Raw genomic sequence first — 23,769 nt, forward strand, 5'->3', positions numbered from 1 at the left:
GTGATGAGCTGTAACATATGATGGTGATGACTAAACTGTTTGGGTGGTGATGTAACAGTATGTGGTGATGAGCTAAAACATATGATGGTGATGACTAACATGTTTGGGTGGTGATGTAACAGTTGAAACATGATGGTGATGACTAATATGTTTGGGTGGTGATGTAACAGTATGTGGTGATGAGCTGTGGTGGTGATTTGACAGTAGGCTATGTGGTGATGAGCTGTAACTTTTGGTGGTGAAGATGGTACTGTCATGTGTTTGGTGAAGCAGTGAAGTGTCCTGTGGTGGTGGTGTGGCAGCCTGTGTGTGGGGGTAACTGTGTCATCTGGGGAGGGGCATGTTTCTCATTTTGCAATAGCTTTTCTTACCTTGCATGTCATCATCATCATCATCATGCACCATTTCTACTGTGTTGATGGTGTTTTGTGGATGACAGACAAACAACAAGGCGTACATCTCTCTCTCTCTCTCTCTCTCTCTCTCTCTCTCTCTCTCTCTCTCTCTCTCTCTCTGCAGTCATTAACCATCCACAACAATGAAGGTTTGTCAAATCATGCAAAAAATATTTCAGCAGGAACTCAGAATTTTGCAAGTCAACCCAATTTTTCGTGATATCTTTTCTCTTTTGAAGCAATAATCAAGAATAACATACAATAGCATATAAAGGGAATGTCCACCAAAAAATATTTATCCACCTCCACCTCCTGATGTAACTAGAACTAAACTTTACTCTACCTACACTTCAAACAGAATAATGACTATAGCTTAGAAGTAGAAGGCGTAATATTTACATACCAGATGCCAGCCAATTGCCAAACACACTAGTTAACTAAATATAAGGTAAGAAGTCGTATAAGCTGTCAGTGTGTGCGTCTTCCTGATACAGTCTTGCATGGTTTTATAGTTTGTCACAAGCAATTACATACATTTTAGTAACATTCCTGCTCTCTCTCTCTCTCTCTCTCTCTCTCTCTCTCTGGCTGTTACAACTTCAACCATCAGATAACTGGAGCTAAGCACACTCAGGCTCTCTCCAGCGTGGGTGTGCTAAGAGCCAACACACACTTGGTTCTCCTTGACACTTGAGTGGTGGGAACATGATAATTATCACCTGCTGGGATACATTAATTTCTTTTTATGACTTGTTAATGGGACAAATTTTCAAAGAAAATTGTGATATCTGGCAATACTCAGGATGTTCAATTAAAGCTCATTCTTGCCTGCTACACAAATAACAACCACATCACAACAACCACATTATGGCTCATCAACAACATTCCTTTAAGCTGCACCTCGTGACTCACCACTTCATCTCATCAGCCATGGTGGGAGGCCAAGGCTTCCCCTCTTAGTAGCCACCCTGGACTTATTCTTGCCTGTCACACAAACAACCACACAACTCAAATACTTTCTAAGTTACCACACAGACCCTTCACCACTCCACCACAACAATAAAGGTAGGACAAAACACTTTCCTTTAGCAGTCATTCAAAACTACATATGAGCAACAACCACCTCAGGACTCAACAATTTTCTGAGCTGCTACACTCACCACTCCCCTGCATCAGTCGGAAGGACAAGACTGCCCCTCTAAGCATTCATCCAAAGCACACGAGAGGTACACACACAAAAAAACACCTCCCAACTCAATAACAACCTTCTTCTGATCTGCCACAGTCACCATTCACCACTCAGCCACATCAGTCATCCAAAGCACTCACATAATGTACAGTATAAGTAACATCAATTGAGTTCTCAAGAATCACGAGGCTGCAAGCACCACTGTGGCCAAAGTAGAGTTTTGCCAGCAAAAGGTTCAATCAGGTGTCTAAAGTCTTCAAGACCTGTGATTTGAGTCATTGTGATAAACTAATAAATTTAAAGACTGCTCTACATGGATTTAACATTACGATAAACTAATAAAGTCCATGACTGCATTACAAAACAATATATCAATAAATCATTGGACACCTGATTGAGCCACACTTTATCAAAAAACTGGTGCTTGCTGGCTTGTGATTCTTGAGCCCTCAGTTACTCTGTGGCAATATCTTTCTCTTTTCTCATGAGTCATACCACTAATTATATATGCATGAAAATCACAAAATAATTTTTCGTTGTGAAACACTGCAATGCCAGAGAGCACAATGAAAGTCTTGTAATGTTTACTAGGCTTGTCTGTGTCTGTGTGTTTTGTCTGTATGTATTACTGTCTGTCCTGCAGCATCTATTTCCCTCAATGATGCTGCATAAGACTTTCTTGCTAGTGTGAACTGTTGTCATCACAAAATTTAATGTCCCCAGTAAGAGATCTTTTATACTTGCAGGAGGAGGGAATGTCCAATGCTTTGTACACACATTACAAGCAGTACCCACGCCAGAACAAAAGCTTCTCTTGAAAGTTGAACTGAGGTATAAAAATTAAATACTGTCATAATTATGATTGATAAATATTTTTATCTTTTGACAGTACCTAATATCTATATCTCAGCTTAAGTGTCCAGAATAGATTTTTTTCTTCTGAAATGAGTACTAACTGAACTAGGGAATACATATTGGCAAACACATCCTGACTCCAAGTGTTTAAGACATCGTGAGGACACAACACTTCCTCTCTGCTGCCTGTGGGGAGGACAACAGACACCCCAGCAGTAAAACCATGGCTGTCAAGTCAGAGTCAGAGGTGTACAAATTTAACAGGATATGTAAAATTTTCCAGAGTCAGAGTTGGATGTGTAAAGATTTTTGGCACTGGAGTGTGAGGTGTGTAAATTTCATGAGTCTTGGTCAGAGGTGTAGCCTGCAAATCTGTGGAGTCAGTCAGAACTTTAGGAATTTCTGGAGTCAGAGTCAAAGTTGTAAAGATTTTTTGGAGTTCTAGTCAGTGTAAATTTTTCTTGAGTCAGAGTTTGAATGATTTAGTCATCAAGATTTTTCTCTCCAACTCTACATCCCTGCATGGAGTCTTAAATACACTAAATAAACCAAGACAAAAAGCAAAAAATACCAAGCTACGGCATCAATCCTTGAGTTACAAAAAAATTGCACTATCGTTCTGTACTGACATACTGGAAGAAACTGAATGAAGACACGAGCAATTACTTGGTGGGGCGTGTTGGCCCGTTCCTATGCACCACTAACTGGTACTCATATCATGGCAAAAACTGCTTAGGAAAATGTGAACTGAGATAGGAAATTACTATTGTCAAAGCATATAATGTTAATCAATCATTATTTTGACAATAGTTACTTTTCTACATCATTTCAATTTTCCAGAATAGTTTTACTCTTGATTATGAGTACTAAGAGACCACATTGACTGTGCTGGTGTTGCCCACACAGCTACTCCTCAATGTCTTGTAGTATTGTGATTCTTCCTCATTAGCTCCAGACCTCCTCAAGCTGTCCAGGCAGTAAGGAACATGCCACAGGGTGCATGTTTCCATTTGGGGGGATTCTGTGTGAAGCTATCACAAATTAGTGTTGGGGACAAGACTGCACTAAGATAGTGACTTGCAAGTTAGAAAAAAATAATATTAGCTACTATTATTGGATTTTATGGCATATACGAATATATCCAGTTTTTGCTGAAACCATTAAGAGGCAAAAGAGTGGGTGGGTGGGTTCAGTAAGTCACCTGGGAGAGCGCTGGGATTGTATGGTCTTGAATAATTCAGTCCAGGGTTGTATTAACATTATGGCATCATGAATTTTATGACATCGTGGAAAATGTAAACTTCTTGTCAAAATATGTTGATTTCCAATTTCTGAACACAGCCCAAAGTGAGTCACACACTTGGAGCCAGACCATTCTGTGTTGAGGGTGCCGCAGACAAAGCAAGCCCCACACAACTATGATTTCACATCACTTTTCATTATCCCAAATTCCTGTTCAATGGTATACTGTATAACATTTGGACTATATACTTATGAGGCAAACACTCTTTTAGAGGCAATGATAAGAAGTAAATAAGAATATTTGTGTACTCTTGAGTGTTACTATGGAATGAGTGTCCTCCATGGCAGGGTGGAGGCAAATTGATATCCAGCCAGGTCTCTTAATGGTGCATACAAACTGGCAAACATGCTCCATCTACCTTTGAGAATATTCGTGCAGGCCAGGCAAGTTGCTATAAAGTAAAACTGACGTGCCTATAGATGCCTAGCAGTGTGAGTTGGGGAGGGGGGGCATGGGGGGGTGGCAAGGCTTCAGTCACCATAAAAAAATATATAAAATGATAACTCTACCAACCTAACTCTTGGAAGAAAACAATGTAGAGTCACTAGCAAGGGGAAACGGGGAAACAGGAAAACTTGATGCATGCACAGCTGTGGAAAAAAATATTGATCCACCCTACTCTAAACTCTTCATGGCTTGGCATCCTTTTCCTCGCCTTAAGTCACATGAGGCAGGAGGAGCATGGAGGGCGAGGAAGGAGGGGAGGGGAGTGGAGGATTGAAAGGGGAGGGGAAGTATGGATTAGAGGTGGGGAGGGGAGGAGATGAACTGGCAAGGAAAAGAGTGGAAGGAGTGGGTAATGGACAGTAGATGAGTGTGGAGGGAGAGGAAGAAGTGGGGGATGAAATGTTATGGAGTAGAGTGGATGGAGAGGAAGGGAGAAAGGGAAGGGGGGATGAATTGGCAGGGAGGAGAGCAGAGGGAGAGGAAAGGAAAGACGAAAGAGTAAAGAGGGAAATGAACTGGCAGGGAGGAGACTGGAGGGGAAGGAAAGGAAAGGAAAAGGAGTTAGGGAAGTGGGGAGTCAGCTGGCAAGGAAGGAAAGGAGACTTGGCGCGTCTAAAGGGCTGCCAAGTCGTGAGTTCAGAGTAACGTGCATGGATATTTTCATCCAAAACTGTACATCAAACATGAGAGTGGGGAGCTAGTAATTGCTTTAGCAACTCAACGACTTCACTAATATATCTTTAGGGTATAACTGCACATTCGTACTGGCCATTCCAATAAGTACTTATAACATGGGTTAAAAAACTAACTCTGGAAAATTTTGCCGAGGTATGAAAATTGAATGTCAAAATACAGAAGGTTTATCAATCTCCATTTTGACAGAGGTTCATCTTCATACTTAAGCTCAGTTTCCAAGTCACTTTTTCCTTGACATAAATACTAATTGGAATAATTCGTACAAAATGGCAAACAAACCCCATGAGAGATAGCGAGAGAGGGGAAGACAGAACTATACAGAGATGAGAGGGAGGAGGAAAGCATACATACCGGAGGAGACAGATTGGAAGCCTAAAGAGAGACATAAGGAGGAAAGAAAGAAGGGCGGATTATGGCTGGGTCTCGGCAACTCTTTGTTCAACGGAGATTATTGAGGTCGCTTGCATCTCCGTTGTGGTGTGACACACAAAAAAAAAAAACATTATATACACACAGAAGAGCACAATAATGGATCATACTGGCATGTGAAATTCAGAGGGGCGTGTTTGACAGCCAGACACTCCGTTCATGTTAACACTCACAGAGGAAGGAAAACAGTATGACTGAACAGAGGTGTAAAAATGGCAATAGTTGATTTTTATACCTCAGTTCAGTTTCCCAGAGTGTCTTCTTCCTTGCTATGGGCACCAAGTGGGGAAGTGTGAACAAGCTGACTAACACGCCCAGTAAAGTGACAGAGACAGGAAGAACGAGGGGAAGAGGAAGACAATTCATAGTCGTACAAAGGATGCTGTCAACAGGACAAAGGTCACAAAGGTCGAGGAAAGTTCAGTTGAATAAAGAAAAATGGAGAGTTCCTGAATCACGGCTGGTCTTTGCAAGGCTTCTTAAGTTCTTCCTACCCCTAAGAGTGCAGTGAGAGGTGCCCTGTCCAAGAATTACTTTACTCTTCAATCAACAATTTGGTCATGGGCTTCGGAAGCACAGAGGAAGCATACTAACACTTAGCATGGAGAGGCCATCAATAGTGCCTCAGGAAAGACAATATCTCACTTAAGATGCCTCAACCAGAGTCATCAACACACAGGAACAACACGAGATTGATAGACTGACTATGCTTTACTCTTTTAGTCAACATTTTGTCATGGGCTTTTAATCTCAGGGGAAAACATGGCAACCTTCAGCTAGTTTTTGCAAGGCTTAAGATTTCCCTATCCCCAAAAAGTGCTCTTGGAAGATGATTCACCTAAGGAGTCAACAATTAAACCCAAATCGTGGGTAAAACATGGCAACTTTTAGCTATTTTTTGCAAGGCTTCAGATCTTTCTGTCCAAAAAAAGTATTTCTGGAAGATGATTCAAACTAGAGAGTCATCAAGGCAACCCATATGAACAACAAGGGACTGAGTGATAGCCAGACTTTACTCTTTGCTAGGTTAAGTTTTCCTATCCTCAAGCAGTGTTGCTGGAATACCTGGTCAGGGGGTCATAACCACCACTAACCATGTGACCATCAAGGGACTGTTTGCAAGGCTCAAGCTCCTCCTAGAGAGTGTTGCTGGGCGGTGCCCCGGCCAGGGAGCCATCAACAACACTAATCACCTAAGTTTCAAGGGACTGAGTGATTGCCCAAGCTTTAATCTTTCAGTCAGCATTATGGTTTGGGCTTCTGAGCCACAGAGAAGACATGTACCATTTATCATTTAGAGACCAATAACACTGCCTCAGGAAAGGCAATCTGTATCAATGCTATTTTTCACACATAATTTATACATTTTCTATAATAGATGAAAAAACTAAAAAATTCTACTCCAGTAGAGGGAATAAAAGACACTAAAAGAGGCTATCAAATTTTGTTTCAGAGTTGTCTTGGTCCTTCCTCCCCCTGGCTGCAGATTACCCGGCCGGCTCATGAAGCAAGACAGTAGCAAGCAGCACATTCACTACAGATACCATTATAGAAATCAACCTCAAGTAAGAGCTGCCCCCACCCAAGGCTGTGCTATGCTTCAGTGAGGAGGAAATCCAAGTGCTCATAAAAGTTATTTCCATGTAAAAGTTGGCCCCCTCAGATTGAAAAACAAAAGACAAACAAACAAGAAAAACTTTTACATGAGTATGTAAGGGATATCAATGGCTAAGATCCCACTTTTACATCTAGTAGTAGTAGTAGTAGTAGTAGTAGTAGTAGTAGTAGTAGTAGTAGTAGTAGTAGTAGTATAAATAGTAGTAGTAGTAGTAGTAGTAGTAGTAGTAGTAGTAGTAGTAGTAGTAGTAGTAGTAGTAGTAGAAATAGTAGTAGTAGTAGTAGTAGTAGTAGTAGTAGTAGTAGTAGTAGTAGTAGGCCCCAGAAAAGTGATATTCCTGTAAAGATAACCCCATAAACATGGTCTAAAAAATTGTTAAGAAATAGAGTTTTGCATGGTTATAAATGCCAGTTTTTTCTGTTGTATGGATTGGTCCTCACAGAACAGGTTGGTGGACACACCCTACTTGACTGAGTGCACCAGGGGCACAGCCAAGATTTAATTTAGGGGGGGAGCCAGAATGACTAGCCAAGGGAAATGTAAAACACACTGCACTTCACCATGTGCATTGGTGTATAGCTAATTTTGTCTTCATGATGATGTTTTATTATCACAAAATTTCAGGGAGCCCAGGCCCCTGTGGCGCCCCCCTGGCTGTGCTACTGGAGTTCACCTACACTACAGGTGACTGGACTGACCTCTGCCTTCCCACCTGGGCAGCTCATCATGGACAGGTGAGTCAGGTGTCACAAGGAGCAGGGGAGGTTAGGAGTCCTCTACGGAACTTTTAATAAGGAAAGCTGTGAATACTGTCCTTGCCTTCCTTTCTATCTTTCCCCATCCTCAGAACAACTTGAAAAGGAAATGTGTGGCCACTTTACAGAGAATGCTGGCAGTTGAAAAGAAGTTTTTAGTCAGTTTTTTTTTTTCTCAATAGTTGAAGCCTTCAACGGGCGTGTCTCCCCTCACATGAACAATAGCAAGGATGCATCACTTTTAAGTACTCTTTCCTTTTTGTTTTTATTCATTATTTTTCTTTCTCTCCTTTTATTTCTATAGTTCAAGTACTTATCTGGTCTGTCTCTATTTTTCATGCATGGAGATGTTAGAATGTGATGAGATATGTTTCAATTATTTTGTTTGGCCGTATAATTGTTTTTCTATTTCCTTTTCCTTTTCTATGGTAGGCCTTAACTGGCCCTCATCAAGCACACATGTAACAATAATGGCAAGTGACAAAAGTCTTCACTCATTTTCTTAGAAAATATTGTGATTTTCATTTTCTCTCTTTCTCTAGTTTGGTTCTTACTAGGCTTGTCTCCTGCTGGTGTGCGATAAAATGTTTTTCATTACTTTGTGAGGACACCAAGCAGAGTGCTCATTCCTTCTTTCCCTTTCCCTCTTTGTGGTTTAGTCCCTTGACTGGCCTGTCTCCTTTTGCATATTTGAGGATGCATCAACTTTGCAGTTTTTAAAATTTTCCTTCTCTTTCTTGCTTCTGTGACTTGAGTCCTTAATGGGTCAGTCCATCACCTCTTTTAATCTTCCTCTTCCCTGAGCTCCTGCAATGGGGAGAATTTGAAACTACTTAATAACACACAGTCTCAGTGTCTCGAAATACTAGAAACTGATCTGGATTGGAGAGGGGGAATATATTTTCCTGCATCAGAACTGTGACAAGACAGGTGGGAAGCCAACACTCTGCCCAGTTGTCTAAACAAATGCCCCATCAACGTACTCCTCTGCAGGTTTTTGGAAATTATTTCCTTGAGACAAACAGCAGTTTTCATTCTTTCCTACTCTCTATTACTTGGTCCCTTCACTGGTCTTTGCTTGCATGAAGTAGTCTGCATATGGATGAATTACCTCTTCAGTTTTTGTTCTTTCTTGGTTTGAGTCCTTAACTGGCCAGTCTCCACTTGTACCATAATGATATAACAATGTTGGCACATGATCAGATACTTTCATTACTTTGTAAGAACACACAGCAAGGTTTTCATTCTCTTTCCCTTTCTTGCTCTACAGTTTGAACCCCTAACAGGTCTGTCTCCATCTGCATACACAGCAGGGTTCTGAGTATAGTGTTGGATACATGAGCTCACACTACACACTGTATTTGAATTTGCACTGTTCAATACATGTAACACATTGGGCACACTATTTGATTTTCACTCACTTAGCTCATTTTTTTTCCAACTTTTTTTTCATTTTGGTCTTCAGTTTATACCACTTAAGACCTACTCGCCCTTTTATATAGTTTTGGGTTGACTATTTTGTAGCTCATGACACTTGCAAGCTGCACTATTTTGTCTCACAATATTTGGAACCCAAATGTGTGAAGATGCTTCCCATTGACAGTTTTCCTTATTTTTCCACTCTCTGTGTGGGCCAAGCCTCACCTGGGCCATCTTTACCTGTACATACAAGGCTGCATCACCTTATTGGTAGGAAATGTATGCCAGCTCAGACACACCATTCCAATTAGTACTCATAATTGAAAACAAAACTATTCTGATCATCATGTTGAAGCATAAAGCTCAACTATACTTTCTGCACCATTCTTTGTTTTGACAACAGTTTATTTTCATGCATCATTTTTATTTTCTAGAGTTTCTTCCTGACCTGAGTACTGATTGGAATGCTGAGTTCTGATTGGTCAAAACACCAGCAGTGCAGCGCCATAAGTAACGGTTTGATTGAGCCTCAACATTCCCGCACACACATGGAATGCTCCGGTAACCTTTGCAGACAGTTTCTGATCACCACACAGCTGCCAAGAGTAGCCACAGCCATTACTCAATACAGTGTTAAAAACTTATCATACTTTTCCTTATCCTTCACCAGTCACTGTTACAATCTTCATCTTAGACTCCACAATCTGTAAGCATTTGAATGCTCCAGCAACCATTACAGACCATTTCTATTGCTACTCAGTCAGTCAAGAGTAGAAAGCCATCACTGAGCACATCACCAAAAGACTCCACTTCCTCATCCTCCTCTTCTTCGTGCTTCACTCTTCACTTTCATGACCTTGAAATGAGACTCCATAATCTTTACTGATCCTGCAAAAATTAGCTAGTCACCGTTCTGCACAGTGCAATGAACCACAGTACACTTCATCCTCTACTATTGAGTCACGCTCTTCAACTGAGGCTCCCTGTCCCCTCACACATTTAGAGTGCTCCAGTAACCTTTGCAGGCAGCTTCCAATCAGCTATCAGCCTGCCAAGAGTTGCTGGTCATCCCTCAGAGCAATATTATAAGCCATCACATTTCCCTCATCCTCTGCCACTCACTGTTATGAGTTTTAGAATGCACACTATTTTTCACATTATTGTTATAATTTATTTGCCGCTGCAGCCAATGGAATGGACGGTGTTCACAGCCTTACATTCACAGCTTGGTTGAATTAACTGCTCTACACTCTATGCAACAGTTATGTATATGAATACCACATCACTACACATCAATATACATAACCTTTGCCTCTTCTATCTACCTACCTGTGAATGTATAGCTGTGAGCACCGTACATGATCCAGTGCCACCAGCTTTTTTACGCTTCAGCTAAAGGGAGGAGCAAATAAATGGTTATAACAACAATGACAGCAAGAGTAAAGCAGATCTTTAGAATGCATAATGTTTTTTCTGCTATTTTGTTATTTTATCACTGTTCTTTGTGACAGTCACTGCAATACACTGCCACCAGTCTCTTCAGCAGCAGCAGTGGGGGAGCAAACAAGAGATTCTGGCAACAGTAAATGTGAATAAAACTTTGAAAAGATGGATATTTACAGTGAAAGAACAGTGACTCTTAGGGCCCAGACAAAATGCTGACCAGTTTCACATCACCTGATCACAAGTTCTTGAAGAATATATAAAGTTAACTGATCCATGTGATGTGAAAAGAATAAGAAATGGCTGAACTAACAGCTGCACTAACTGACCTTTCTCAGCAGCTAAGATGGGAGGCCCCTGTCCACCCTTTCTTCCTTCCTCCCTCCTCACCCTTTCCTTTCCCTACAGACTCCTCCCTCCCTTCCTTTTCACATCCCTTCCTTCCTTCTGTGTCTTCCCATTCCTCCCTTCCTTTCCGCATTCCTCCCTTCTGTTTCTCATCCCATTCCTTCCCTTCCTCTCCTTTTCTACTCTTCCTCTCTTCCCTTCCTCTCCTTTTCTACTCTTCCTCTCTTCCCTTCTTCTTCTTTTCTACTCTTCCTCTCTTCCCTTCCTCTCCTTTTCTACTCTTCCTCTCTTCCCTTCCTCTCCTTTTCTACTCTTCCTCTCTTCCCTTCCTCTCCTTTTCTACTCTTCCTCTCTTCCCTTCCTCTCCTTTTCTACTCTTCCTCTCTTCCCTTCCTCTCTTATCACACCCCTTCCACTACCTCCCTTTCTGTCCGCCCTTTCTTCCTTCCTCTCTCCTCACCCTTTCCTTTCCCTACCCACTCCTCCCTCCCTTCCTTCCTTCTGTGTCTTCCCATTCCTCCCTTCTGTTTCTCATCCCATTCCTTCCCTTCCTCTCCTTTTCAACTCTCCCTCTCTTCCCTTCCTCTCTTATCACACCCCTTCCACTACCTCCCTTTCTGTCCCTTATGTAATTTAATCTCCTTCCCTTCCCTTTCTTTTTAACCCCCTCCCTTTCTCCTTTTCCTTTCCAAACATCACTTCCTCCCCTTCTTCTCCCATCCCTCCCGTCCCTTCCATGCCTTCCTTCACCACCCCTTGCCCTTTCTTACCTCTCTTTATCTAGCCACCTTCCTTCTGTCTCTCTCTTCCCCCCTTCCTATCCTTTCCCACCCCATACCTATCATGTCTCTCTGTTAACTCCACCTCAGAAACCCACCCAGAACCCCTTCCCTAGCACCCTGATCCCTCAAATATACTGCACCAAACAAAATTATTTCATCCCTACCTCTTTAATATAACCCCAACCTCTAACCAGTCCAACCACCCCCGCCATTTCCTCCCTCCTGTCACACCCTACCCCTGATATCCACCACTAAACCTGTTCTCTGTAGTAATTACCAACAAATCCATACACAACCTCTTCTCTGTTATCATTACGAACCCCAGATCCTGTTTAATCTCTTTCCTACAACCCCTGTTTAAAGAATTTGCCTCCAACTTCTTACCTGCTATCACCAACCTCCCAAAATCCACCTCAACCTCTCTTCTGCTTCTCCCCACACCCTGTATATCATCACAACCTCTCTCCTACGATCACCCACCCCTCTTAACCTCCCCAACCTCTCCCATGCTTCTCCCTCACCCATAAGTTCTAACCTCTTCTCTTTTACCTCCATGCTTAATATCCATCACAACCTCTTTGATGCTTTTCTAACCCCACAAATTTAATCTCCCAACCTAGAAATCTGCCTTAACATTTCTCTCTCTCAAGCTCAAGCACCCCCTAATCCCTCTAACCTCTCTCCCCTAACCTCTAACCTCCCAACTCACCCACTAACCTCTCTACCCCATCCCTGACCTCTCCAGTCGCCCTCCAGTCCCTCAACCTCTTTCCTACTTAACCCCACAACCTAGAACCTCTTCAGCTACCCAAACCACACTAACCTTACCACCAACATCACTACCCAAAACATCACTTCCCAAACATCACTACCCAAAACATCACTACCCAAACATCACTACCCAAAACATCACTACCCAAACATCACTACCCAAAACATCACTACCCAAACATCACTACCCAAAACATCACTATCCAACATCACTACCCAAACATCACTACCAAAACTTCAGTAGCCAAAACATCACTACCCAAACATCACTACCCAAACATCAGTAGCCAAAACATCACTGCCCAAAACATCACTACCCAAACATCACTACCCAAACATCAGTAGCCAAAACATCACTGCCCAAAACATCACTACCCAAACATCACTACCCAAACATCACTACCCAAACATCACTACCCAAAACATCACTACCCAAAACATCACTACCCAAACCCCACTAACCTTACCACCATCATTACCCAACATCACTACCCAAACCCCACTAACCTTACCACCAACATCACTACCCTACAACCCCCATGTCCCCTTCCCCTGCCTTTCCTTCCTCCCTTACCCCCTTCATATCACAGCCCCCCCCACCACCTTCCCCTCCCTGCTTCTCCCTTCCACCACTTCTCTATAAAAACACTGCCTCCGCGGATGGTGTCAGGTCAGGTCAGGTCAGCTCTCCAGGGTCACGCACACTTACCTGTCGAGAGAAAATACACTACATCAGGTGTGTTCATGCATTGTTACCGTATAATGAAAGGAAAAGCAAATAAAAGAAACCGTGTTGTTTATCGGAAAGTGTGTGTGTGTGAGTGTGTGTGTTTAGAGAGAGAGAGAGAGAGAGAGAGAGAGAGAGAGAGAGAGAGAGAGAGAGAGAGAGAGAGAGAGAGAGAGAGAGAGAGAGAGAGAGAGAGAGAGAGACATTACGACGGAAAAAATAACAGAGAGAGAGAGAGAGAGAGAGAGAGAGAGAGAGAGAGAGAGAGAGAGAGAGAGAGAGAGAGAGAGAGAGAGAGAGAGAGAGAGAGAGAGAGAGAGAGAGAGAGAGAGAGAGAGAGAGAGAGAGAGAGAGAGAAAGACGTAGGGTGTGTTTGTAAAAGAAAAAGAAAACATTCCAGGGACAAACACAAATCAATAAACACACACACACACAAACACAGATGAATGAACAAAACAAGGAGAGGCACATTCAGTACACCGAGTCAGGCTCATGCTCACAACATCCTCGCCCGTGACCAAACATGAGCTAGGTCACCCCGAGGAGGACGAGAAAAGTGCTGCTCGAACATTTATATACAGAAGGAAAAAATCAGAAAATGTAGGATCCATAATATTGACCGTTACATAACACTCTTGTCGGGACATGGGCAGTATATGAGAGAGAGAGAGAGAGAGAGAGAGAGAGAGAGAGAGAGAGAGAGAGAGAGAGAGAGAGAGAGAGAGAGAGAGAGAGAGAGAGAGAGAGAGAAAATGGTCTAGGCGGAGGTCTGTAGTCGGCAACCCTTAAATTATGCTGTACAAGGTCATCTCTCTCTCTCTCTCTCTCTCTCTCTGAACCACACAATGTAACACAAAAAATAAAACAGAAAATTATGGTAAAAAAAATTAAGAGATTCCACAATGAGAAATACACACACACACACACACACACACACACACACACACACACACACACACACACACACACGCACGCACACACACACACACACACACGCACACATAACTTGCATTCCCGAGTGGTCTGTGTCTGTTTTTAAGCTTGACACGCACATGAAAAAGAAGTCCAATTGGCAGCTTATTTTTCTCTTTTGTTTTCGGTATATTTCGAGCTTGAGGAGGAGGAGGAGGAGGAGGAGGAGGAGGAGGAGGAGGAGGAAAATGAATAAAAATGTACAGGGATGAGACGGAAAGGAAAAGAAGAAAAGGAAAAAAAAGGGAGGAAGGAGATAGTGTAGAGAAGTAGGGAAAGGAGGAGGAGGAGGAGGGAAAAAATAGAGGGATGAGACGAAATAAGGAAAAGGAGAAAAGCAAAAAAGGAGGAAGGAGATAAAGTAAATAAGTAGAGAGAGAGAGAGAGAGAGAGAGAGAGAGAGAGAGAGAGAGAGAGAGAGAGAGAGAGAGAGAGAGAGAGAGAGAGAGAGAGAGAGAGAGAGAGAGAGAGAGAGAGAGAGGAGGAGGAGGAGTGTGACGGAATGGAGAGAAAGAGGAGGCGAAGTAAAAAAAGGGAGAAAGGGAAGAGGGGAGAGAAAGAATACTGGAGAAGAAAGGAGAGGGAAGAGAAAGGGTGATAAAAAGAGGAGGAACAGATGGGGAAAACGAAAGGTGGAAGAGAGATAAAGGTGAGGGAAAGAAAAAAAAGGTAAATAAGGAGAATGGGGAGCAGAAAGTGGGAAACAAATAAAGGAGGTGAAGAAATGGAGAGGAAAAGGAAAAGAGAAATGGAAAGGAGAAACGGAGGAGAACACAAAGGAAAAGGAAAAAGAATGATGAGGAAGTGAAGAGAAGCGAAAAAGAGGAGAACAAGAAAATATGGAAAGGAAGTGAAGAGAAGCGAAAAAGAAGAGAACAAGAAAATATGGAAAGGAAGTGAAGAGAAGCGAAAAAGAGGAGAACAAGAAAATATGGAAAGGAAGTGAAAAGAAGGGAAAAAGAAGAGAACAAGAAAAAATGGAAAGAAGGGAAAAAGAAGAGAACAAGAAAATATGGAAAGGAAGTGAAGAAAAGCGAAAAAGAGGAGAACAAGAAAATATGGAAAGGAAGTGAAAAGAAGGGAAAAAGAAGAGAACAAGAAAATATGGAAAGGAAGTGAAGAGAAGCGAAAAAGAAGAGAACAAGAAAATATGGAAAGGAAGTGAAGGGAAGGGAAAAGGAGGGTGAAACGAAGGAAAAGGAAGAAAAATGATGGAACAGAAGAGTAACAGGAAGAAGAAAAGACGGAAATAATAAAAGAAGGGGAAGAGGAAAAGCTGAGAGAAGGAATGGGAAGAAGAGGAAGGTGGAAGGAAGAAAAACGGAATAAGGAGTAAAAAGGAGAAGAGAGGAAAAGAGAAGAACAAGCGAAAAAGAAAACAAATGAATGGGGGGAGAAAATGGAGAGACAGAAGGAAAATGGGATGACCTAAAACAGAATAAAAAGCAGTAAAAGAGAGAAAGAAGGGGGAAGTGAGGGATGAGGGAACGGGAACAAAGCAGAAGAAAGGAAGTAGAAGAAAAAAAGGGAAGGGCGCGGAGAGGAAAGTGAGGAAGAAGGGATAAATGGATGTCATAAGAAGGAAAAAGGGATTATTTAAAACATGATAGGAAGGGAAGGAGAGGGAAAGATAGATGGATAGATAAATCATTGCGTGGAGGAGGAGGAGGAGGAGGAGGAAGAAGAAGAGGAGGAGGAGGTGGAGGTGGAGGAGGAGGAGGAGGAGGCAAAATAGGGATATATATGTGAGGAATGCGTGACTCAGCGCTATGTTTGTCAGGCATGAGTGATGAATGTGTGTGTGTGTGTGTGTGTGTGTGTGTGTGTGTGTGTGTGTGTGTGTGTGTAATTATCGGGAAGGGTATGTATGGGTGATGGGAGGCGTGTATGGGGGTGAATACTAATGACTCCGTGGTATGTTTGTGACGCATAAATGATGAGTGTGTGTGTGTGTGTGTGTGTGTGTGTGTGTGTGTGTGTGTGTGTGTGTGTGTGTGTGTGTGTGTGTGTGTGTTCTAAAAGTCCGTTAATAGGATACAGTTTTACAGAAGAAAGCGAACAAGAAAAAGATAATGATGATAAAGATGCTCCTGATGAAGGGGAAGGAAAACAGAGAAAGAAGAACAAAAAGAAAAAGGAAAAAATACGAAGAAAAAACAATTGATAAAAGACCGATCGACTGAGAGAGAGAGAGAGAGAGAGAGAGAGAGAGAGAGAGAGAGAGAGAGAGAGAGAGAGAGAGAGAGAGAGAGAGAGAGAGAGAGAGAGAGAGAGAGAGAGAGAGAGAGAGAGAGATAGAGAGAGAGAGAGAGAGAGAGAGAGAGAGAGAGAGAGAGAGAGAGAGAGAGAGAGAGAGCGTCTTGATAGTTAAACGTGAAGCGCAAACACCGTAGACTTTCTGAAAATTAATATCACAATCACTATTATTATTACTATTATTATTATTATTATTATTATTATTATTATTATTACTGTTATAATCATCATCACTTTCATCGTCATCATTATTGCTTCACTGCTATTTTCTGCCTTCATAGCAAACAAAAATACAAATAAAAAATGGCAAAAAAATAGACATAATAAGTGCAAATGTAGAAAAAATAATAGTGAATACACAAAAATGGGTGAGATATAGATAGATAGATAGACTGATAGATAGATAGGTAGAGAGAGAGAGAGAGAGAGAGAGAGAGAGAGAGAGAGAGAGAGAGAGAGAGAGAGAGAGAGAGAGAGAGAGAGAGAGAGAGAGAGAGAGAGAGAGAGAGAGAGAGAGAGAGAGAGAGAGAGAGAGAGAGAGAGAGAGAGAGAGAGACGCTGCCCTTTTACTTCACTCTTTATCAATATCTCAACACAACCCACTTACTCTCCTCCTCCACTCCTCTCCAACTCCTCCTCCTCCTCCTCCTCCTCCTTCTCCTTCTCCTCCTTCACTTCTCCTCCTCCACTTTTCTTCTCTCCAGATGGAAAGGAAGTGAATTTAGTCGAGTACCTTATGTTTTTTTTTCTGTGTGTGTGTGTGTGTGTGTGTGTGTGTGTGTGTGTGTGTGTGTTTGCATACCGACACACATACATTCGCGTGAAATTGTGGCAGAGATGGAAGGGGAGGATTTAAGACAAAGAGTTTGGTTATATAGAGAGATTATGCGTAAGAAGGGCAAGGGAGGGTAAGGGAAGGGAAAGGAAGAGCAGGGAAGGGAAGGAATGGGTTGATAGGAAAAAGGGGGGGGAAGGGAAGAGAAGGAAGTGAAAGGTAAGGGAAAGGAAAGGGAATGGAAGGGAAGGGATAAAAAGGAAAGAACAGAGATAGGATGGGAAGTGAGGGGAAGAGAAAGGATGGGGAAGAGAAGGTAAGGGAGGAGAAGGGTTGGAAAGGAATGATATTGAAGGAATAAAAAGAAACCGAAGGAAATAAAAACAAAAGGAAGGGAAAGACGTAAAGGAAATTGAATAGACGGGGAGAGAAGAGAAGGGAAATAAAATGAAGGGAAAGGGATAGGAAGCAGATGGAAGAGAGAAAGATAAGGGAATGGACAGGAAGGAAACGAAAGGGCAAGGAAGTGACTGAAATATAGGGAATGCGAAAAAAGATAAAGGGAAAAGAAGGGAAGGGAAGGAAAGAGAAAGGAAAGGGAAGGAAGGGAAGGTAAGGGAAGAAAAGGAAAGGGATGGAAAAGGAAAAGAAGGAAATGGGAGGAAAGGGCAGAGAAGGGAAGGGAAGAGAAGAGAAAGAAAAGAAAAGGGAAGGGAAGGGAAGGGAAGGGAAGGGAAGGGAAGGGCAGGAAAGGGAAGGGAACGGAGGAGATGGGAAGAGAAGGGAAAGTAAGGGAAGGGAAGGGATGGGAAGAGAAGGGAAAGTAAGGGAAGGGAAAGGAAGGGAAGGGAGGGGAAGGGAAGGAAAGGGAAGGGAAAGGAAGGGAAGGGAAGGGAAGGGAAGAGAAGAGACGGGAAGAGAAGGGAGAATAAGGAAAGGGAATGGAATGGAAGGGAAGGGAAGGGAAAAGAAGAGAAAGAAAGGGAAGGTAAAGGAAGGGAAGAGAAGGAAAGGAAAAGGGAGGGAAGAGAAGGGAACGGAGTGAAAGGGTAGAGTTGGGAAGCGAAGGTAAGGGAAGGGAAGAGAATGGAGGAACAGAGAAAGGAAGGGAAGGGAAAGGAAGGGAAGAGAAGGGAATGGAAGGTAAGAGAGTGAGTGGTTAGGTAAGGTTACACAATGATATTTAGTGGGTGGATGTGGGAGGAGAGAGAGAGAGAGAGAGAGAGAGAGAGAGAGAGAGAGAGAGAGAGAGAGAGAGAGAGAGAGAGAGAGAGAGAGAGAGAGAGAGAGAGAGAGAGAGAGAGAGAGAGAGAGAGAGAGAGAGAGAGAGAGAGAGAGAGAGAGAGAGAGAGAGAGAGAGAGAAAAGAAAGGGAAGAGAAGAAGAGACAAAGGAGATGAAAGGGAAAGGGAAGATCTAGGGTAAAAAGAAGAGAGAAGGAGAAAGAAGAGCGGGGAATGAAGAGGAAGGGAATGCAAGGAGGAGAAAAAATGGAGAGGGAAGAGGAGAAAAAGGACAATTGAGAAGAGAGGTGGGAGTGAAGAAGGGATCAGAAAGTAGGAGTAGGGAGAAAGGGTGAGGGGAAGTGAAGGGAAGGGAAGGGAAGGGGAGGGGAGGGGAGGGGAGGGGAGGAAAGAGAAGGGGAGGAAAGAGAATGGAAGGGAATGGAATGGAAGGGGAGGGGAAGTGAAAGGAAGGGTAAGTAAAGGGAAGGAAAGATAAGAGAAGGGAAAGGGAAGGATAGGGAAGGGAAGGGAAGGGAATGGAATGGAATGGAAGAGAAAGGAAGAGAATGGAATGGAATGGAATGGAATGGAATGGAATGGAAGGGAAGGGAATGGAATGGAATGGAAGAGAAAGGAAGAGAAGAGAAGGGAAGGGAAGGGAAGGGAAGGGAAGGGGGGGAAGAGGACTAGAATTAAGGGTCAGTTGCGTGATGAAACAAAATGGAAAACACGAACACAGAAGCTTTCCAAGAAGGGAGAGAGGGAGGGAGAGAGAGAGGGAGAGAGGGAGAGAGGGAGGGAGAGAGGGAGGGAGAGAGGGAGAGAACAGAGGGAATGATGAAGGATGGAAGGAAGAAGAAAGGGAGGAGGGAGAGAGGGAAGGGGGTGAAGGCAGGGAGAGAAAGAAAGGGAGGAAGAAAGAGCAGAAAAGAGAGCAAAATAAAACAAGAGAGAGTACAAAAGGTTCGGAGAGAGAGAGAGAGAGAGAGAGAGAGAGAGAGAGAGAGAGAGAGAGAGAGAGAGAGAGAGAGAGAGAGAGAGAGAGAGAGAGAGAGAGAGAGAGAGAGAGAGAGAGAGAGAGAGAGAGAGAGAGAGAGAGAGAGAGAGAGAGAGAGAGAGAGAGAGAGAGAGAGCGCTTTAAAGTAGGAGCGGGCCAGGTAAGATCAATAATCAGAGTAGGGGCCATCTGAGAACCAGCGGATGCGGGGCAAAGTTGAAGGAGGAGGAGGAGGAGGAGGAGGAGGAGGAGGAGAGAGTAAAAGAAAGAGGAAGAAGAAGAAGTAGAGTACCAGTAATAGGAGGAGGAGGAGGAGGAAGAAGAGAAAGAGTAAAAGAAAGAAGAAGAGGAAGAAGGAGAGTAGCAGTAATAGGAGGAGGAGGAGGAGGAGGAAGAGAAAGAGTAAAAGAAAGAGGAAGAAGAAGAAGTAGAGTAGCAGTAATAGGAGGAGAAGGGAAGGAGGAGGAGGAGGAGGAGGAGGAGGAAGTGGAGGAAGAGAAGAAGGATGAGAAATGGGATAATAATGATAATAAGGAAATTGAAGAAGAAGAAGAAGAAGAAGAAGAAGAAGAAGAAGAAGAAGAAGAAGAAGAAGAAATAGAAGAAAATAAAGAATAAAATGACGATAATGATGAAAAATAAGAAGCAGAAGAGAAAGGAGAAACAAAGGTAGGATAAAACACACACACACACACACACACACACACACACACACACACACACACACACACACACACACACACGGGAGGGTAGGAGGGTGGGCTACAAATCATCTGAGTACGACATTTGTTCCCCTCCGTACGACACATCCATGAGCCCTGCGTGTGTACGATAACCCTGTGTACGTGTGTGTGTGTGTGTGTGTGTGTGTGTGTGTGTGTGTGTGTGTGTGTGTGTGGCCTATTTACAACGCTCTCTCTCTCTCTCTCTCTCTCTCTCTCTTCTGTTTCACATAGAACCTATAACAATTTTTAGTTATACATTTTTTTCCACTTCTCCCAAAATGACTGAAGGAAAAAGTCTACCATTGTATTTTCTTTTTCAGTAACCTTTTTCTTCTTATATATTTCCCGCCAGTACAGCAATATTTTTTTTCATTTTTCTACCTCCATAACACTTTTTCCTTTACTCCATCTTTTACGCTCTTTGTCTATCTCCATATACATTTACCTATCAGTCTGTCTCTCTATATTACCTTCCTTTTTACTCAGGTGCCGGCTTACCTGTCTGCCCAATTACCTACACGTCAATCAATAAGTTTACCTAGCCACCTACATACCTACCTGACTACATACATACATACGTACATACCTACTGACCTAATAAGCTACCCACTAATTTGTCAATCCATATATCTGACTCCCTATCTATCTATCTATCAACCTATCTATCTCTCTATCTATCTTTATGAAAACGCTGAGTGGACGAGAAACTATTGAGCAAAGATAGAGCGTTGAGCAAACCAGAAATGTCGAGCAAAAATACACAGAACGCCGAGTAAAGAAAAAATGTAAATAAAAAAGAAAATCGTTGAGAAAGAGATATAAAAAGGTTCTCACAGAAAGCGTTTATATAGCAAATAGAAAGAAAAGCCGTAAGAAGAAGAAGAAGAAGAAGAAAAACATTAGACGACGAAGCAGAAGAAAACGCTGAGAAAGAGGTAAATAAGAAAGTTGAAAAAAAAAAAACGTTAAGAGAGAAAGACAAGAAAAGAAGAGAGAAAGAAAATGAGAACAAACAAGGAAAGAAAACGAGGAGAAAAAAAGAAAAGTGAATAAACAAGAAAATAAAACGAAGAGAAAGAGAGAGAAAAAATGAATAAACAAAGAAGGAAAAGGAAGAGAAAGAAAGAAAATGAGAAAAAAAAGAAAAGAAAACAAAGAGAATGAAAGAAAAGTGAACAAACAAGGAAAGAAAACGAAGAGAAAGAAAGAAAATGAGAGCGAACAGAAAGAAAGAAAAAGCGAATAAGCAAGAAAATAAAACGAACAGAAAAAAGAAAAGAACGAAATAGAAAAGAATTCGAAGATAAAAAAAGACAAAAAGAAAAGAACGAAATAGAAAAATAAACGATAAGAAAGAAAACAACAAATATTAGAGAAAAAAAACAAGAAGAAAGAGAACAAGAAAAGAACAAAAGAAAAAGGAAAACGATGAGAAAACAACAAATATGAGAAAAAAACAAGGAGAAAAAAAGAGAACAAGAAAAGAACAAAAGAAAAAAGAAAACGATGAGAAAAAAAAATATAACACAAAGAAAGAGAAAGGAAGAGAAAAGAGAGACGAAAAAAACAAAAAAATAAAAATGTTAAGAAAAAAAAAGCGTTCAGCCAATACGAAAAGAGGAGGAATGACAAGAAAAAAAGAGAAAAGAAAATAAACAAAAATAGGTAAGGATGAGAAAGAGGAAAAAAAGAAAAAACAAAAAAATGAGAAAGCGAAAAACAAAAACAAAAAAAGGAAAGAAAATAACAAAAAAAGGAAAAAAAGATAAGAAAGAGGAAAGAAAATAAGAAAACAAAAATAGAAAAAAAGTCAATAACCACTAAAAAAAGAACCAAATAACAAAAATAGAAAATAAAAAATAACAAAGAAAATAACAAAACAAATATAAAAGAAAAAAAATAGATGAAAAAGAGGAAAGAAAACAAAACAAAAATAGAAAAAAAACAATAACAAAAAAATAAACAAATAACAAAAATAGAAAATAGAAAATAACAAAGAAAATAGCAAAAAAATAGAAAAAAAACTAACAAAAAAAACAAATAACAAAAATAGAAAATGGAAAATAACAAAGAAGATAACAAAACAAATAGAAAAAAATAGAAAAGATGAGACAGAGAAAAGAAAATAACACCCCAAGAAAGTTAAAATCCACCCCCAAAATAACCCGATACACGAACAGCAAAGTTTAAAGGGGCAAGAAAACGTTGGATAAATCACAGCAAAACGTTTAGCCATTCAGGAAAACATCAAACGGAAAAGAAAAACGTCGAATAATCCTAAAATATGAACGTTTTTTGCAGACAGACGGAGGAGTGGTAATAAAAAGATCAAAAAACACCTCCACCACCACTACCATCACCACCACCACGACCACCACCACTACCATCACCACCACCACGACCACCACCACTACCATCACCACCACCACGACCACCACCACTACCATCACCACCACCACGACCACCACCACTACCATCACCACCACCACGACCACCACCACTACCATCACCACCACCACGACCACTACTACCATCACCACCACCATGACCACCACCACTACCACCACCACCACCACCACTACCATCACCACTACCACGACCACCACCGCTACCATCACCACCACCGCCACTACCATCATTACCATCACCACCACCACGACCACCACCACTACCATCACCACCACCGCCACTACCATCACTACCATCACCACTACCACGACCACTACCATCATTACCATCACCTCCACCACGACCACCACCACTACCATCACCACCACCACGACCACCACCACTACCATCACCACCACCACGACCACCACCACTACCATCACCACCACCACGACCACCACCACTACCATCACCACTACCACGACCACTACCATCATTACCATCACCACCACCACGACCACCACCACTACCATCACCACTACCACGACCACTACCATCATTACCATCACCACCACCACGCCCACCACCACCACCATCACCACCACCACGCCCACCTCCACCACCATCACCACCACCACGCCCACCACCACCACCATCACCACCACCACGCCCACCACCACCACCATCACCACCACCATCACCACCATCACCGCTACCATCACCACCACCACCACTACCATCACCACTACCATCACCACCACCACGACCACCACCACTACCATCACCACTACCATCACCACCATCACCGCTACCATCACCACCACCACCACTACCATCACCATCACCACCGCCACCATCACCACCGCCACCATCACCACCACTACCATCACCACCACCACCACCACCACTACCATCACCACCACCACCACCACCACTACCATCACCACCACCACCACCACCACTACCATCACCACCACCATGACCACCACCACTACCATCACCACCACCACCACCACCACGACCATCACCACCACCACCACCACCACTACCATCACCACCACCATCACCACCACCACCACTACCATCACCACTACCATCACCACCACCACTACCATCACCACCACTACCATCACCACCACCACCACTACCATCACCACTACCATCACCACCACCACCACGACCACCGCCACTACCATCACCACCACGACCACCGCCACTACCATCACCACCACGACCACCACCACTACCATCACG

The 23,769-nt window shown here is 42.5% G+C and overlaps 1 protein-coding gene across 29 annotated transcripts in view; it reads right to left on the reverse strand.

Annotated features, from left to right (window-relative positions):
* The window catches only part of LOC127000684 (glucose transporter type 1-like), a 227,840-nt gene that overhangs the window by 101,838 nt on the left and 102,233 nt on the right, over positions 1–23,769 (reverse strand). For 21 of the 29 annotated variants that reach the window (XR_007754387.1, XM_050864661.1, XM_050864662.1 and 18 more), the window contains 3 exons: positions 13,160–13,177; positions 10,436–10,498; positions 5,237–5,257 (listed from right to left, as the gene is read on the reverse strand). The exons of 2 other annotated variants lie outside the window; for them this stretch is intronic. Coding sequence is in view for 26 of the 27 variants with exons in the window: in XM_050864661.1 (XP_050720618.1) it covers positions 5,237–5,257; positions 10,436–10,498; positions 13,160–13,177 (102 nt within the window). In the remaining variant the exon portion in view is untranslated. The remainder of the gene's footprint in view (positions 1–5,236; positions 5,258–10,435; positions 10,499–13,159; positions 13,178–23,769) is intronic. 6 more of the 29 variants (XM_050864663.1, XM_050864671.1, XM_050864664.1 and 3 more) reach the window with 6 other exon arrangements.

The sequence above is a fragment of the Eriocheir sinensis genome, chromosome 19 (genome assembly GCF_024679095.1).
Source record: "Eriocheir sinensis breed Jianghai 21 chromosome 19, ASM2467909v1, whole genome shotgun sequence".
Lineage (NCBI taxonomy): Eukaryota > Metazoa > Arthropoda > Malacostraca > Decapoda > Varunidae > Eriocheir > Eriocheir sinensis.